General features: G+C 34.6%; 1 protein-coding gene across 1 annotated transcript; it reads left to right on the top strand.

Moving 5' to 3' along the window:
- The first annotated feature begins 581 nt into the window (after window positions 1-581).
- LOC140893549 (uncharacterized) lies at window positions 582-4,085 on the top strand. Its single transcript, XM_073302629.1, has 11 exons — window positions 582-1,603; window positions 1,678-1,780; window positions 2,038-2,051; window positions 2,148-2,366; window positions 2,457-2,528; window positions 2,676-2,765; window positions 2,861-2,899; window positions 3,203-3,307; window positions 3,455-3,623; window positions 3,729-3,838; window positions 3,950-4,085. Exons 1-11 carry the CDS (start codon window positions 1,334-1,336, stop codon window positions 4,034-4,036), a joined length of 1,278 nt encoding a protein of 425 aa, XP_073158730.1. The 5' UTR covers window positions 582-1,333; the 3' UTR covers window positions 4,037-4,085.
- The last annotated feature ends 15,367 nt before the right edge of the window (window positions 4,086-19,452 follow it).

Raw genomic sequence — 19,452 nt, 5'->3', positions numbered from 1 at the left:
TATACCAAATCTTATAATACAAAAAATTCAATACAAGAATTTAATTTATCAAAATTTATATACCCGTATTTTGATTTGATTATTATTAATGAATAAAAGAATCCAATGCTCGAGTGAAAATCTGCCAACTTTTGAAGCCTCTGCAAAAATTCTGCTTTTGTAGTTACAAGAGTCGAGCCTCTGTGTCCAAAAGAAGCCCAGAAAATTCTGCTTTACTTGTGTCGAACACAAGGCAAAAGCCTGGATCTTTCAGAAATGAAGCGTCTTTCTTGGCTAAAGATTCAACGCTTTTCCTCGCTTATGTTTCTTGGGTTGCTTCTGTTTTCAGCATTTCTCTCAGACCATTTCAGATGAAGCCTCCGCAATGTTGGCGCTCAAGAAGAGCCTCAACCCTCTCGGGTGGTCCGATCCGAATTACTGCAAGTGGAAACACGTCGTGTGCTCTCAGAACCGGGTCACCCGGATTCAAATCGGGCACCAAGGTACGCTCTCTCCGGAGCATTCTTTTCTTACTCTGCTCGAGCGTTTGGAGGTCCAGTGGAATAACATTTCTGGTCCTTTACCAACCAGTTCACTGCAAGTCTTGATACTTAGTAACAACCAGTTCAGTTTCATGCCTACTGATTTTTTCTCTGGCATGTCTGCTTTGCAATCTGTTGAGATTGATGACAATCCTTTTCTTGCCTGGGAAATCCCAGAAAGTCTTAGAAATGCCTCAACTCTTCAGAATTTCTCGGCTAATTCAGCTAATATCACTGGCACCATTCCAGATTTTCTTGGCCCGGATGCGTTTCCGGGCTTGACACACTTACATTTGGCTCTCAATAATTTGGAGGGTGAACTGCCAGTGGGTTTTATTGGATTAATGATTTTCTGACTGACGTGTATGCACAAGTGGGGGAAAATAATTATTACGAGAGAATAACTAAAAATTATATATTTAAATTTGCTGCGGCCCTAGGTAGATAGATGTGCAGTACAGTAGGTCTCCTGTGCTAAAACAAACACTGGAAGCCGAAATATAAAGAGATGGGAAGAAGATGACAAGTTTGATTCACGGGTCTCCAATGGGATTCATCATTCATCTCACTTACACCCACCCCCACCTTTGAAATTCAAATCATTCACGAACCAAAATTCAATTCACGTGCCTGCACCATGGACCACCCGACAACATAGAATTTATTTTCTTGGATATTTTTGAGCAATTGGATCTTACAATTAATATTCCTCATCAAACACCCCTTTAGATTTAAACTTCTTGATATCGAATATCAAATCTAACTAAGTCACTGCAGCAATCTCCCATTCGATTTCTGACAACAAATCAACAATGTCTGAAATATCACCATCCAGCAGTAGTACTTCTCTAATTAATTTCAAATCTTTGATGCACATTTTGACGGTGATCATATTGATATGGTCTTGTGTGCTTGGAGCTGATGATGATCAAATAGTGAACACCAATGTAGCAAATGCTAATACCGTGCAAGTTGGGAACATTTCACAAGTGGAAGATGCTGCGTATTTGCGCATATACTATGGCCAGACTTTCAAGGTTATCAAGAATGGACTTGATGGAAGGAGCTACCTCCTCATCCAGGTACCACAATTCACCTTCTGATGGCAATTTTCGACCGCTACCTAAAACCGAATATTTTGATGTTGTGCACGTAGAACAACTCGAGAATGGCTGCTAAAACAAAATATTGCACGTCGCGGATAAAGTCATTCGTCATTCCATTAGCCAACTATTCTGTCGATACTCTTTATTTTCCAGGTACGCCATTTGAAAAGACAGTGCTCGAGAACGAGCATTTGTCAATTAACATCTAAGTTAGTGTTTAGGAGAACTTTTAGAAACCACTTCTCAACTTTTAATTGTAGCACATTTTAAATTTTATGAAATCTTGTGAAGGAAAAGACGAGAAGTGCTTCTTAGAAACTTTACCTAAGTCTATTTCATTCCGTGGTGTCCAACATTGTTACGTTCTTTGATTATTAACTGTGTTTCTTTATGTTCTTCTATATGTGCAGTATCTTTTTTCGAGGTGAGATTTTGCTACGATGCTAAAGTCAGTTCAAATGTAAGAGTTTATTTCGGAAAATCTTTGAGTTAACTTGATTTATATTTGGCACGGATTAAGCTCCTAGGCTTATTGGGAACGTTGAAGGGAATCACATCAGAATATGTGGCATCTGAATGTGTGCTGAAGCTATACAACAATGGCCAACTGCAGATGATCAACAAAACCCAGCCACTGTCGCTCACCAAGTTTGTGGCTCACTTCATTAGCGACATGGATCAATCGCAATCCTGCAACTTCGCAACTTTTCTTCCTATGGGCGAGGCAACCCCTTTGCAGGCATATATATTACCTCTACATATACATGCACACACCATTATTTGGTATAAACTTTGTCGAGAAAATTTCACTTGATGATTAAATGTGCAGCAAGCGGAGTGGATCAAGTACTTGGGAGTCTTTGCGAATTTAGAAACCAGGGCAAACCAAGTCTATGATGCGGTAATTAATTAATTAGTGAAATCACCCTTGAATTCAATTTCCTGCAACAGGACTTGAAGAATTTATTTATCATCACTAATCTTTAAATTAATGGACATATTTAGACTATAGTATATGTTATTGGTATCTTATTAATCAATTTTACAGATCAAAACCAATTATATGTGCATGAGCAAAGCTGCAATGAGCAAGAAAGCCTCGTTCAAACCCATAGTCGCTTGGATGGACTACAGCAACGTACGTGCGATCGATCAATATATCGCCTACGATCGAATATCATATGTTCAAAATTGGGTGTTTTTAATTAATTCTTGTTGGATTGATCGATGCAGGGGGTGTGGTCTTTTACAAAAGATAAATACAAGCTCAAGGTATGGCTTTTTTTATGTCGTTTAGCGAAAATTGTTTAATTGTGGTTTTCGAGTTGCAATTATTAAATTTCAGTTTTACTCCACTATCTTCGTGTTATCTACCATTTTAGTTTATTTTCTCTCACGTAGAATCCAAGAAAAACAAAAATTTGAGAAATAAATGAAAGATATACATAAGACTAAAACTTGTGACCAAAAATTACAAAGACAAGCAGAGAGGAAGAAAATTATAGTTTTCCATTTATTTTATATTTCTTCTTGCAATTATAATTTGTTTTCTTTTATTAATATTAATGTATGCAGTATGTGGAGGATTCAGGAGGGGAGAATATTGACGATTCAATCAATAAAGTTACATATAACATCTCTTTGCCAGACGATTTAGATGTATTCAATGCCATCCTATGTGTTAGTAAACCAAACATTTATGTCCTTCTCATTTAATTTACTCAAATTATGTACATATATACATTGAAATTAAAATCCAAGCATATAAATATTTCGAAATTTTCTAATGAAATTTTATTTTTTTGTCTCTTTAAAATAATTGATCAGACTATAGATGTGGTGATAGACGAAACCAGGACATCCGAACCAGTGTCATACAATGCCTCCACCTTTCTGCAAAATTTAAATGTGGAGGATCAATCTTGCTTTGCTTTCATGGCTTCTCAAAGCCTGTGGAGATATGACAAAAGATTTTATCAAAATTCCGTCGCCCTCGGTAACTTGGGCAAAAAATATTTTTTTAGTATTTAGAATATTATTTTACGTCGTCGTCTCAATAACTGATTATAATTATTTTTGCTTCCAATTTTCTACGCAAAAGATTGGTACGATGGAGCTATCTCTCAACCTCATCTAGTTTTGGCCGATGTCATTGAAGCTCTGTATCCAACAGGAAATCACACTACCACTTATTTCAGAAATATTGCAAAGGTAAGTGTTTCGGGTTGAGTTTTTTAATAATAACTAGCAAGGAATTTTTTTTTTTTTTTTTTTTGAGTGTATAATGTAAACGAAGCCTCATAAAGTGTAAACATTTTGCAGGGAGAAGGAGTTGTTAACGTTGGCCCTGAAATGTGCAATAGAGAGAGCGATGTTCCAATGGAACCCGTGACTATAGATTGTGAATAGAAAATTGACGTTAATCATTATTCAAACTCAGTGGCTTCATTATTGTTCAAACAACCTCCAATTTCTCGAAATGCATCCGTTTCTTAAATTTGTGGTGTATATGTGACGTATTGTAGAGTGCGATTGCTATTTTTTAGGATTTTTTTTTTGTTTATTAAGATATCATATCTTTCGGGATAAAATCAGAATACGTCCCTAAAGTTTCCAAATTTTTCCAAAAATATACTAACACTTTATTTGTTCCTAATTATATCCCTCATTTAACAAAAAGTTTCTCTGATATGTCCTCCAAACTAAAATTTTTTTATACTACCCTTATATTAATATTTTGTATTAATTTATCTCTTATGATTTCTAATTCTCAATTTCTAAAAATTACACCAGATTCCTCTAAACTCTCCGGAGATCTTAGAGAAATTCAAAAGACGGTACAATATTACAACAGTCAGCTGTATAAAATACCTCGACAGATTGAAAAAATTCTTAAGAAACAAGAAGAAATTATTGAAACTCTAAAGGATCTTCAATCAAAAATAATAAATCTAGAACACACTTCTGGTTCTAGAAAAAAAGTAATACAGGAGGAAGGTTACCACTCTCGTTTGGTATCGAACCTTTGTTACATCATAAAGATAAAACCAAAATGGTACAAAAACTTTTAACTGATGATGAAATGATGATTAATCTTATAAAATCAGTATCAGAGAAAAACATTATCTGATGACTACTTTTGAAAGATTAAATCTCGAGGATCTACAAGATCTTGCTGATTCATTTGCGAATCTCAAAGTAGTAGACCTGAAAATAAATTCCTCTGAGGGTGAACAACCCATCGAGAATCCACCAAGATATGTGGCTAAAACAGAAGAACCATATAGTGAGTTCCATGTTGAGGAAAATTCACATCCAGCAGGAACCATGTCAAAAAGGAGTAAGATACCACTACATCAAACTCCTTATGAAAAAAATGTTTTAGACCCGATACATCCCTATGGGGTTATGTTAAACCTTGATGTTCTGGACTTCAAAAACATAGAAGATCTCATAGATGATTGAACGTCAGCTATGAGAATAGCAGCAGGGACTTTAGATCTCAATAAAAAAGGATTTATCAAACTTCTGGAAATGAGTCTAATGAGATCTGTTAAGATAGCTTGGGAAATGACAATGCCAGAGACTAAAGAATCAGTCTTAGCAGGAGAATCTCTAAGCGAAATCGAAGGAAGAATGACCACCCTATTTAAGGCACAATTTATAGGAGTGGATTATTTTAATAATCAGGATACAGAGAAGAAAATAAGATATACTCAAGCTCTGTATAATCTCAAATTATACGATATCTGTTTAGTTGATGAATACATTATGTTATTCACTAAATAAAGATTGAATTCGGGAATCGAGGAAAATATAGCTATTCAGCTATTTTTTGCAAAGATGCCAAGTCCCTGGAGAGAAATGTTGATAAAAAGAATACGTTCCATGTAATCCAGATACATTGGCAAGACGAGCCTCTTTTCTTAAAGGAAAATTGGCAGAATGGTGTCATATGGCAGCATTACAGAAGAACTACAAAAAGATAAGGGGTATTAATAAGCATACTCCTATATGTTGTAGAGAAAATGATCTTTCTACGGTTATTGGGAGTAGATAACAGGGAATTAAGAGGAAGAAATTCAGAAATAATCCCTACAATAAAAGAATGAGAAGTTCTTGGAAACCAAGAACATTTTGGTCCAAACAAAAGGCCCGATCTCATAGATCGGGAAAAAGAAATGGACCTACAAGAACATCCCCAGCAACAAGCTCATCACAAAGCAGGGGAAGAATACCATCTAGAAGAACTTTCAGAAGAACTCATACAAGAGCAAGTAAATGTTTCAAGGATTGCAACTGTTGGACATGTGGAGCAAGATGACATATATCTACAAACTGTCCAGAAAACGAGAAAAAAAGAGTTAAAATCTTTGAAGCAACACCAAATATGGATGATGCGGTCTTCTTTCAAGATCTAGTCCAAGTATATCAATTTGACTTGAGGATATCCCCTCAGATGAAAGCATATACGAAGAAGAGATATTGTTTAGCCAAGAAGAATCTGATGACGAATCAGAATCATAATCAGAATCAGAATAAAGAAGAAGTTTTTCGACACGAAACACATGAGAGTTTGGCGGGTTTTTTTTAGTCAAACCACGATATCTCATAATATGGTCCAAAGAATTATGAGAAAAAAATCCAACATTACAGAAGTACCAAGGATTTTAGGCAGGACAAGTAAAAAGAGTTTTAGGCAACCTAGAGCTTAGACAAAGAAGACATCATTTGATTTACAAAGGATCCAGAAGGGAAATGACAATCCCTATGGAGTTAACAAGTAATCAAATAGAGATGCAGTTAATTCCTTTTGAAGAAATAAGAGAGGAATTGCAAAAGCTGAAAAGTGAGGTAGCAAGGACGATGTCTTGGATTCATATTGGAGCAATTCAAATAATGATCAAGGCAACTTTTAAAGAAGGAATAAATTCACCCATATATATCGTAGTATGTGATAAAAGAATGAGAAATATTCAAGATGCTGTTCTGGGTACTATCTCAGGAAATCTATGTGCAAAAAAAATTGTAGGAGTTATTTATCCAAGAATAGCCTACAATTTAGCTGACAAAGACTTTAGTTGAGCCTTGACGTTGCATCAAAACTTCAAGGAAAAAATATTAATAAAGGAAGGTAATAGGCCATATTCTATTACATGTCAAATTTCATATGCTCTTTTTAATACTCACCATTCTGAATTATTTATTAGAAATGAGTTTATTGAAATTTCAGAGATCTTCGGGAAAGTTGCTCAAGCAATATACCCGGAAAGAATCGAGTTTCCTTTAATTCAGGAAACAGACATTCAAATTCAAGATAATCTGGTTCTATACAGAGACCTTAAAATATAACCCCGAAGGTTATCTTTCCAAGGAGACCGAATGACAAGTCGAAGGTGGGAACAATCTCCTATTCATGAAATTCCACTCGAAGAAAAGAAGTTTTCTATAATAGAAAAACTTAGATCTCCAGAAGGATGGAAAAAAATCAAAATAGTATTCGAAATTACAAGCCACATGAACCAATTTTCTTGTAACTCAATTTACTATTTAGAACAGCAAGTAAAAGGGACTTACCAAGGATTAATAAAGGTTGGTAAATTGGAAGTTCAAATTTCGGGGATCCCGGGAAAAGAAATAGATCAACTAATTCTTAGCTTAGAATTCTTGAAAGATCATAAACCATGGAAACACCTTGAAAAAAGAATAGAGTTCATGGCAAAAAAAAAAACTTGGAGAATTCAATAAGAATCCTACGAGATGGAAAAACAAAAGAATTGGATAAGGGACAATCCCTTAATCAGATTCGAAAACTCTGTTCACAAACAGAGGAAGAAGCAACTTTTGAAATTAGTAAGTCATGAACATGAGTTACTAGGACACATTAAAGAATCAGAAAATAGTAACACTACTATACCTACTGAGGCTTTAGAAACATTAAGACTAAATAGTCTTAATCGGATTACAGAATTACAAAGCAGTTTCCTAAAAATGGCAGGACCATTTAGTAATCCATTCAAGTAAAATGACAAAAATCCCTTTCTCCATATACATTCCAATTGGGACGTTGTCCGAACAATATAAGGCTGAATACTTTGCAGCTTATATTGATTCAGAAGCAAGAATTTGTACAGCAAAGAAAGGAGTCTTTCCTAAAGAATGTGGAGAAGAGTTACCAAAAATTGCTGGACGAGATTTCTCTCAAAGAATTTTAATTCTTTGCAAAGGAATCAAACAAGAAGAAATCCTTATAGGAGGGGCAGTTCAGACACCATGATATAAGGTAAAGACACCGCCAATATATTTCCATGATACAGGATCCGATATCCTGTTGGGAAACAATTTCTTACAAATGTTTAAGAAGTACACACAAGATAATGAGTTAAGACGACTTATGTTCACTACAATCTGTGATCATAAAATTATCGTCCCAAGATTCAAGATTTCTTTTTATCAAAAAAATGCCGATAATGTTCCGCAACCAGCGTGGTGATAATAAAGGACAACTTTTTCACCCAAAGATGAAAGATTCAAGAAGGTTTGGAGAGATCATGTTGAAGATAACAACAGAACAAGAACTCAAAACAGATGATATGAAGCTTCTCAAGGTAACTCTAACCCACAAAGATATAGATTTAGAAAATAAGGTATCCCTCGAAGATGTCAAGAAAAGGCTCAAAGAAAGTTATAATGAGCATCCTTTGACATGGTGGGATAAAAATCAACTCAAAGCTAGTCTTACTCTAAAAGAAGGCAAAGAGTATGAATTCGTTAGATATAAGTCTATTCCGATGAACATAATAGATCAAAGGGATATGAGGATGATTATCAAGGAACATTTGGACCTTGGTTTAATCAAAGAAGGAGTTTCACCATATAGCAGCCCAGGTTTTTTGGTCAGAAATCATGGTGAAATAAAAAGAGAAAAAACCAGGTTAGTGTTTAACTACCAAGAAATTAATAAAATCCTGGAGTTTGATGGGTACTTCATACCCAGTAGAGAACATCTAATTAGCTGTGTACGAAATGCTAGAATGTTCTCAAAATTTGATTGTAAGTCTGGATTTTACCAGATTCGGATGGAAGAAGGCAACAAGAAATTCACAGCCTTCTCTATACCACAAGGACATTATATCTGAGAAGTTATGCCTATGGGATTGGCTAATGCAACCCAAATATTTCAAAAAAAAAGATGGATAATCTTTTTAAAGATTATATCAACTTCATGTTTGTTTATATTGATGATATTCTTATAGAATCAAAAACATAGATGAACATGTTAAACATTTAGAGATTTTCTCTAAAATTTGTAAACAAGAAGGACTGGTTTTATCTGAAAAGAAAACAGTCATATCAACAAGGAAAATTGAATTCCTTGGAATTGAGATTGATGAAACTGGAATAATTTTACAACCCCATATTGTGGAAAATATAAAGAATTTTTCAGATAAACTCAAAGATGTAAAACAACTCCAAAATTTTATAGAAGTAGTTAATTTTGCATGGATGTTCATAAACAATCTGGCAATGTACAGAAAGGTGTTCAGTTCTTTGTTAAAAAAGGATGCAAAGTTTATATAGACCGATGACCATACTAAATGGGTAAACCAATTAAAGGAGATATGTAAGAATCTCCCAAAAATGACTATACCCGTGGATGAAGATGATCTGGTGTTATTTACGGATGCCAGTGACGAATGGTGGGCAGCAGTCCTTACTAAGATCACTCCGGATGGAGAAATATCATGCAGATACTGTAACGGTCCTTTTTCAGAATTTGAGGCTATCAGATGGCATATCAACGAGAAGAAATTTTATGCAGTTAAAAGGGATTTCGAAAAATGGCCATTATTTTTACTTGCTAAAAAATTCACTTTGAAGGTTGATAACACTCACGTAAAAGCTTTCCTAAAAAATAAGATTGAATCTAAATCTAAGAAAGCTAGGTTATTAAGATGGCAAACATTATGTCAAAATTATATTTCTGATATTGTTATTATTAAATCTCATGAAAATATTCTTGCAGATTTTTTAACAAGTGATGAAAGGCAGTGACGTGGATTCCATCATGAAAATGCAGAAGCATATCAGGGAACACCTTGGGTTGTTTCAAACCGAGTTCAACCAGCTTGTCATAAGTGCCGATATGACGGACAAGTTACACCAAGCTGATCGGATCAAAGTATCCAATAGAATCACATGATGTATGCAATCTCAAACTCAACTATGGGCTGCTATTCAAGGGCAAATTATGCGTGCCATAGAAAAACCACTGGTTTCTCAGAAACAAGAAATGTTAAAACAATTGGTTTTACAAGAATAAGAAATACAGCCACCGGTTGTAAAACAATATGTTGAAGATTCTAATACTCAAGAAACAAGCGTTAATCTATCATCAGCTTTTGATCATCTAGATAAAGAAACAATTGATGAGGATAACTCATCAAGTCAACCCTCCGCATCTGGGGTAAAAGAGGAAGAGATCAATCTTAGACCCAACACTGACAAGGGCAAATCTTAGATTGATACTAATCCAGCTGTCATTTCTCCATTTCAGGTTTATCAAAAAAGATAGGAGAAATTAAGTACAAGAAGTGAAATCAACCCGACCACTTGCAGGGTTGATGTTGCAGGAATATATCTAAGGGTTTGGCTAAAAAACTATGTCAATCCTAAGGATGTAAACTATGATATGAATTTGAGGCTTTAGCCTCAGTTTATACAACTTCACCAGGCTTTCAGAAAATATCACAACTACCAAAATAGATTCAGAAAGCAGTCCAAGAAACATGGGCAAATAATGATCATTTGTCCAGAGGATATGTGCTCGAGTTATACTTCTTTAGTGCAGCTCCAGAACCAATAGGTAAAGGATCACATGAGCCTTTTCGTTTCATCAAGCTAAAGAGACCTGACATGAATAATCAAAGATTTATCAAGGATCCTATATTTGAAGAAATACCATTAGTGTCCACTTTTGGAGAAAATGAAATCTCAACCAGAAGGGCATGGGGTATTTGGGTTTGTCTCACCGAGATGGACAAGGTCAAGTTTTCGTTCAAATTTTATCATAATTCTGTGAACGGATCATTCCTGTAAAACACAATGACAGGAAAAACTACGGCTTTTGTGGAAGAACTCTTCGAAAAGAAGAGGAACTTTTTGTGGAACAAGAAGCTGCCAGGGAGTAAAGAAACTCGCCAAAAATTTTGTAACATGGCTCATATCGAAAGATGGTCAGAGAATATCTGCCCAGAATGTCCAAACCAGAAGGATCCAGAATTCGGAAAAACATTCAGACCCCGAACGGATCTAAAAGATTTTTTTCGAGACAAGAAAATGTGGACAGGGACCACCAAAAACGCGTTTTCCCAGGGGCCCACTGCAAAACAAAAGATGCCATCAATAATGACATAAAGAATTCAAGACAGCTGTAAGATTTCCTGAAGTTTCTCGGTGAAACGAGTGGAACTTCAGCTATAAATACAGATATTTGAGGAAGCTAAAGATATCGATCATTCCCTTCAGTTTTCTTACAAATAAAACATTGTAATATTTATCTTTCTAAGTTTGTATTAAGTTTTAATTTTATGTATTTCAAGAAAAAGGCTACTATGAGTAGCTAAACTAGTTATCTCATCCTCTTCAAAGAAGGTTGATTTATGTAATAATATGTTATCTGAATAAATTTCCGAAGCTCTTCCCTATCATGTTGTTCTCATTTAAAAATTAAGTTGTTACTATACACCTTAAGGTAGAAAACGAAATAAGGTTGTGCTAGCTGCTGCTGAAGGTGTCTGTGTCAGGAACCATCGGTTGCAATCACGTGGTTTGTTTGTGAGAAGCAACCTATAAAACCCGGTGGACATAACCCGACAACAGTTTGGTCAAATAGGTAATTGACTTTAATTTACTTACGGAAGCATGATGGGATTAAGCTTTTAAATAATAAATAAGGAATTAAAGGGTATGATAGGGATTATTTAGTTTTAAGGGCATATTCGAGAAACTATTTAATGAATCAAGGATATATTTGGAACATAAAAAGTGAAAGGGATATAAAACGAAAAATGGAAAATATACAAGGATATACTTAGGAATTATCCCATATCTTTCTGCTATATTTAGATGACTACGCTCCCTTTTATAGTCTTACACCTTCTATTTACAACTGAATGCATGTATCAGGGGCTACACAACCCCAGAGTATGCAGTCCACGGGAATTTGTTCGAGAAATTCGACACATATAGTTTCGGTATGGTGATCCTTGAAATTATCAGTGGTCAAAGAAGCGGCGACATGGATTTGGAATCTGACACTCAATATGTGAAGACCCCAATCTTCAACAGCCTTAAATGACCGATTAAATCAAGAATCAAATGCACAATAATTTGGATATGCAAAGGGTCACATGTAACAACCATTTTAATGGGTTTTATGGCCATAAAAATGCTATTATGGCCATTGAAGTGAGACCTTTCAGCTCACCTTGAAGCCTATAAGTAGAACTCTCAATTGTGAAGGAAATCACATCAAAGAAAGCATTTATAAGTCCATTGTCCAGATTTTTTTTCCACAACAAACTATTTTAGAATCCAATCTTCACCGTTCACAATATACATTTTTATGTTGTACATTCTCTATCCAAGTTTCAACCCAATCCAACGGTTATATTTCTGTCAAATGCCTTCTCAAAAAAACCTACACAACTTTTATATGAGAAGGGATCAGCTTTAGTGTGACGTCCGGGAACCAATTCAAATTACAACCAAATCCGATATTCACCGTTCAAAATTGATATCATGACCCGAGTAATGTTTTTCTTAAATTTCAGGTCAATCCGATGGTTCAACATGTCTCAAACATTTCTGAAATTTTACTGTTCATCAAGCCTATGCAAATCTGAGATATCTCCAATTTTCGAGCAAGAAATGCAGCAGATCTCGTACCCTTTACTAACCAATTTCAAAGAAAAACAAGGGCATAAGTACCTTCCAAGAATCACACAAGGAGCTGCTACCCAAGATCGATTAGTTACTACATTATTCGAAGCACCAGATTCTGCACATGTTTGAGGGTTTGAAAGTTTTCGTGTTCGATCATGTCAGCAAGTTTCATTCACATTTTTAATCCAGTTGAGCAAGTTCAAAGACTACCGAAACCTATTTAAGCATTAGAAGTAAGTGGGCTTTTAAACTTCTATTGCGTGATATAAGTGTCTACACTTATATTCATTTTTGAGTGAGTTAAGCTTTATAAAATAAATTACACATGCTTTTGAAAATTTGATCGGCATGATACATATATTTTTTTCACTTTGATTTGATATTTTTTTGGCTATTTGTTATATTATTTGAAGCATGTTAGAGTTATTTGGATTGTACTGTTAAGAGTTGATTTAGAAATGGTTAAGGAATTTCCGATGATTTGATTTGATATGGCCCTGATGAGGTGGGTTATAATAACCGTTCCTTTGGGCTCGCCCCTTAGAGGAGTAACATATAGGATACTGATGAGTAAACCACGGAAAATGAGATAATTAAAAGTGCAATGTTTGCTTCGTATTTGTGTCAAAGTCAACATGCTTATTTCATTTCGAGATTATAATATGTACATGTGTATATGTAAATATATTTTGGTGTTTACCATGCTTGATCGGCCCCCACTTGCTGAGTTTTTTCCAAAATACTCACCCTTACTTCCCTCCCAATATAATGAAGAAGATCAGCTAGAAGAGGATCATGAACAACAACTGTTTTGGGATTGGTGATTAAGTTGAGACACGAAGATTTAATAATTTATTTCAGTTTTATTTTTTTATTACGTTATCGCTTCCGTACTTATGTTGTTCTCTGTAAAAATAGTTATGGTTTATTAAATAAACTGGTTTTTGGCAAGATTTGTACTACGAGACTTGTTGTTTTAATGTTAAATTGTTGATAATGCCGATGTCAACTAGGCTCGGTTTCGGGGCGTGACATTTAAGTGATATCAGGAACGCCAAGTTCCATAATCTGTACGGGAGGAACTTCTTGCTGAAAAAATTTCAGTTGTGTAGAAGTAGCCCTAGTTCAGATAGACCAACTGGGAAAATAGACCAGTGGGGAAAGAAAGAATCTGATAAGACTAAATAGCTGACTGAGGGAATAAATTTGTTGAGACTAATCGGATGCTAGAATGAACTTCAGTTTTGTCCTTGAATGTGTTATGAGACAGAAGTAGACATGTCTGAAATGTAACATACTAAGCTTATCACCAAAATGAGGAATTTTATTTCATAGATCTCCCACACAATATCTTGTGTGTTTAGCTAAGAGTAAACAAATTAAGGATGATTCTAGTCAAGAGAAACTTGGTTAAAGGAATTTACTTTCAAAAAATATGGTTCATGATATATTTAGAGAAGAATTCAACTATTAGTTATTAATCTAATAGGAATTTGGTAGGTAATCCTCATAAACAGAATTAAGAAAGTCCGTATATAATAAACATGGCGAGAGGATGAGTTTTTTTTTTTTTGAAACTTGATAGAACCAAGTAAGATAATTAAATAAATTGGGTTCAATTAGTCGAGATATGCCAATAAGAAAATTTTTTATGGAGATCAATTTTATCAAAAATTCTTTTTGGGTTTAAATAAGATTGAATACAAAATAGTTTATTAGTCTTTAAAAAAAATGTGTATTAATCTTTATGAAGTTATTTTTCCTCTATAAATTAACCTATTAAATTTATTTCTCTTTTCGCATTGCCCAAAGACATTGTATCTGTTTATACCATATTTTTATACACTTTTCTTTTCGTTTCTTTTTGCCTTCGATTATATATTTTGAGTAAGACTTCTATTTTGCCAATTCATCATTAATCTTGATCCAATAAGTCAGTTTGACAATTTCATTCTTTTTAGTTGTGTTGTAATTATATTCAAAGACATACCACATTCTACATAAACTATTTCAGTTTTATCTATGATGTTCATATATCCCTTTTTTTTATTATTTTACCCAACCATGTTATCCAGCCATATGATGAATTTTATATGATTGTCAGTCTCACCTATTTACTAATATATATTTTCACTCATCGTCTAGATAACCCAATTTTTTTTTGTTTATAAATATGTTCTTCATCCTAATTTTATTTGTTCGACTGAGTTATTCTAGAAATTTTTTTGAGTTACAAATTTTTGTAGATCGTTAGTCAATTAGATTTATCTCCTCACAATTGACTACGTTACCTTGTCATGTCATTTTAATTAGCTAATTCATTTGTTTAACTGATATGATTAATTTGTTTGATAATTCACTTGTCCGAGCTTTCAGATTCATTGCCTCGTCTACATGAAAAAATCAATAATTTACTTATATTATTCAAATCATTTTACTTAGTTTTCATACGCATATCAATGATACTAAGTTAAATCAATTATCATTTCTTGTCTATCCTTAAGTTGTTTCGGATCCAAAGCCTTGATTTTATGACGAACTAACCATAAATCCATTTTCAATATTCTTATTATTCCATAATGGAAAATCTATTCAATTCCCTTCCATCAATGCCACTTCCGAAAAACTAAGATTCAAAAGTTTAGAGGGAAATCAATTAATATTTTAAGTGGAGGTTAGAAAACTAGGCTATATATTAGAATTATAGTAGTATATGAAAATGCCAATTCAGAATTTACAAAATAGATAAATCATAGTTTTATTTAGTTTAAGTTAAGACCATAGTCTTCAGATAGAAGAAGTACCAATGAGAACGAACGTTAGTTCAATTTAGCAAAGGGCTCGATCGAGATCATGATCCAGCATATGTTAATTGCCAACCTCGCATCAACTTCAAATCAAGTTTTGATATATTACAAATTTCGAAGAGTTTCCAATAGGAGATGGTTTTTACGGTGAATCTTAGCTTTTTTATATCAACCACAAATTCAATGGGAAGACTAGGATACATTTAGACCATCGAGAGTATACTACTATCATGAGCCTTAGATTTCGACGCAATGGGAGTAGAATGAAGAAATAATACACTAATATTGTAGCTAGATGTCAAATGTGTGGACAAACTAAATTAGAATTCAAAGCCTCAGAGAACTTCTTCAACAACTAGAACTCGTGAGATGAAAATAGGAACATATTTCCATGAATCTTATAGTACTTTTGCCAAAGTAAAGACTAAGTCATGGGTGATCATTGATAGACTCACAAAACTTCGTGCATCATTCCCATGAATTTATTCTAGACAAATTGGCTACCCTATGAATGAACAAGATTGTGCGATTACGAGCAATCCTGACAAGAATACTATCATATTGCGATCATAGTCAAATTCTTGAAACTGGACCACTCGTGAGTAAAGGAAACTCAAACGAAGATTTGAAGTATGAAAAAATTCCAATCCGAATATTGGATACCAAGGATCAAGTTTTGAGACAAAGAACCATTCCGTACATAAAAATACAATGGTCTAACTAGACATAAATAGAGGTCACATGGGAACTTGAGGAGAGATGCACAAACTATACCTCTTTCTTTTTGAAGTGCAAGTCAACCCAAGTTTCGAGGACATAACTTCCAATAAGGTGGATGGGAAGTGAAGACCCCAATCTTCAACAACCTTAAATGACCGATTAAATCAAGAATCAAATGCACAATAATTTGGATATGCAAAGGGTCACATGTAACAACCATTCTAATGGGATTTATGGCCATAAAAATGCTGATTATGGCCATTGAAGTGAGGCCTTTCAACTCACCTTGAAGCCTATAAGTAGCCCTCTCAATTGTGAAGGAAATCACATCTAAGAAAGCATTTCTAAGTCCATTGTCCAGATTTTTTTCGCCACACCAAACGACTTCTAAATCCAGTATCCACCATTCACAACATACATTTTTATATTGTACATATGCTGTCCAAGTTTCAACCCAATCCAACAGTTATATTTCCGTCAAATGCCTTCTCAAAAAAACCTGCACAACTTTTATGCGAGAAAGGATCATCTTCAATGTGACGTCCAAGAACCAATTCAAATGGAAACCAAATCAAATCTTCACCGTTCACAATTTATATCACAACCTGAGGAATGTTATTCTCAAATTTCAGGTCGATCTGACGGTTTAACATGTCTCGAATGCTTCTGAAATTTTACTGCTCATCAAGCCTATGCAAATCCGAGAACTCTCCTATTTTCGAGCAAGAAGTGCAGAAGATCTCATAACCTTTACTGACCAATTTCAAAGCAAAACAAGGGCATAAGTTCCGTCCAAAAATCACACAAGAAGCTGCCACCCAAGAACGATTAGATACTACATTATTCGAAGCACCGGATTCTGCACAAGTTCTAGGGTTTGAAAATTTTCGTGTTCGATCATGTCAGCAAGTTTCATTCACGTTTTTAATCCAGTTGAGCAAGTTCGGGGCGTGACACAATATCTTGTTGAAGAGGTAACCGCAGCAAAAACTTGATACCACATACCTCATTTCTTAGCCGTTAAATGCTTTTAGTTGTATGAGTACCTACACATTTACTAAAATCTTGCATTGTCATGATGATGAAAATAGGCATGGAAGCTCTACGAGGACAGAATGCCTGAAAAACTAGCTGATGAGACGTTCGACTCAAATGATTATAAACCTGAAGATTTGAAGAAAATGGTAGAACTTGGTCTGATTTGCCTTCAGTCACCTCCTTCTTTGAGACCGACGATGTCTGAAGTGCTTGTTATGTTGCTAAATGATCATTCTTGGTCGCAAAAAAGGACTCCAAACAGATCTTCAATATTTGTATCATTTGGTAAAAGGTCTTCAGCTGATAGTTCAATTTCTACTGGATCATCTACCTCTAATGCCACTGCCTCCATATCTCAATTCACTGGCCGCTAAACAAGATGTGAGTTCAAATAACCATCGTATTGTCAAAACAACACCTTCATTGTGAATTATTATCTTATTGCTACATGTTATTCAGGCAAAAATAGAATTATTGTCGAGTACTTAAGTTTTATTTATATTTTTTTTAAGAAAAAAATTGTTGTATCTCTCTTGCTTCTTCTGCCTATGAAAATGTGAACCCAGAGGTAAAATTTTTTAATTTTTTAATTGTGAATTTGCAATTTTGTATTTTGTTTAAAGTTATTCTATACAAATTAAAAAAGATAGAGATATAGGTGTGAAAACATAATAATATTATAAAATTAGCTAAGGTAAAAAAGAAAAAATGTGTGAAATGAAAAAATAAGTGGGAAAAAAAAAACTAAAGTTTTGTTTGTTGCTTAATAAATTCCTAATTTGCATTCATTTTATTTTTATTTTTTTTGACATTCACCTATCTTGCATGTTATAATTTTGAGAGATGTTACAGGTACAACGAAATTTATATACCAAATCTTACAACACAAAAAAATCAATACAAGAATTTAATTTATCAAAATCTCACGATACATTAATAAAAAATCTCACGATAAAATATCAAATTCTCACGATATTATTATTGTAAATATCATTATACACGATATTTGTTGTACCTAATTTATTATTATCTATAATTTTTATATTTGATAAGAGAGATGAATGTCAAATACATGAAATATAAAAGGAGCTAGAATGCAAATGATCCCTTAATAAATACATTAATTGTAATTAATGGATTCAGTTATGTTAATTAGGTTCATATATATGTTTCAACAATAAACCAAATTTCTATGATTTTAGGAAAACAGTTTTCAAGTTAACGTCTTTCGTCCCCAATTTTTTTTTTTAAAAATAAAAAAGAACTATGCAATTTGTCATTATTTCAATATCTTGCTTTATTTGTAATGTGTCGAAAGTTCAATTATATCATTTTATTAGTCAAGGATGGAATCTGATTTGCGATGGAGAAGATTCTTACTTACAAGCGTTTCCAACAATAATAGATAGTTGTACATATTTTCTTATCACACTTGGTACGATTATCATAAAATGATTCCCCGGGTAGTGGGTAAGAGCTCGGGCAAAGAACTCGCAAGCTCCCTCGTCCTCTTGGAGATGATATCTACGCACCAAAAAACAAGAAAACTTGTAAGTGGGGAGCCGAAAGGGTTTTCGGCGTCGCCACTCCGATTCTTAAGTCATGCTAAGATGTATGGAGTGAGCTTAGAAATTTTTAGAGAAAATGAGTGTGTGCGAGAGAATAGTGATAAGTGATATTTTTCGTCCCTTGGCCAGGCGCAGGGGCCTGGGATTTATACCCGTCGGCCTGGGTCATTAATGATTACCTGGTATGGGCCAACTGGCGGCATTTAATGCGATGAGACAGTTACCACGTGTGATTAGACACCTCGTAATCTCAGGAGAAACCCATACCGTTGAAACGTGATTAGTAATGATTTGGTCCGGGCGTCCCCAAACCTCCCGGGCTATCTTACCACCCGAGGGGTCTTGAAGACCGCCCGGGTCTTTAAAACCCCCAAGCTATCTTACCACCCGGGTGATCTTACTAGGATATCACTACACCTCCCAAAAATATTCGGGCTAGAACCTGCTTCGCTGTCCCGATAAAGTAATATTTGTGTGGTTCTCTCAATCTAGAGCCTGGGTCAAAAGATAAACCTGACGTCAACCCTAGTCCCTTCATAATGCGTGTGTCAGAGGCCTTGTCAATGGTCGTTTCAACTTCTTGAGCACGCTTCGCGCATCTCTGCCGTTTATTTCAAAATACACGTTCCAGATTGCTCGGTTCTTGTGGTTATTTAAGCCATCATGCCCCTTCATTGCCTTCCTCACCACTTTCTTCTTCGCCCATCTCAATTTTTTCGTGATTCCTTCAAAGAGTCCGACTTCT

This window comes from Henckelia pumila, chromosome 3, assembly GCF_033568475.1.
Source record: "Henckelia pumila isolate YLH828 chromosome 3, ASM3356847v2, whole genome shotgun sequence".
Classification (NCBI taxonomy): domain Eukaryota; kingdom Viridiplantae; phylum Streptophyta; class Magnoliopsida; order Lamiales; family Gesneriaceae; genus Henckelia; species Henckelia pumila.
Note: the sequence above shows the minus strand (reverse complement) of the source record. Positions and strands in the feature narration are given on the sequence as shown.

Coding starts and splice junctions, on each gene's coding strand:
- LOC140893549 (XM_073302629.1), top strand. CDS start 1,334: ATGTCTGAAATATCACCATCCAGCAGTAGTACTTCTCTAATTAATTTC. Junction 1,604..1,677: donor GGAGCTACCTCCTCATCCAG/GTACCACAATTC, acceptor TTGTGCACGTAG/AACAACTCGAGAATGGCTGC. Junction 3,308..3,454: donor TATTCAATGCCATCCTATGT/GTTAGTAAACCA, acceptor ATAATTGATCAG/ACTATAGATGTGGTGATAGA.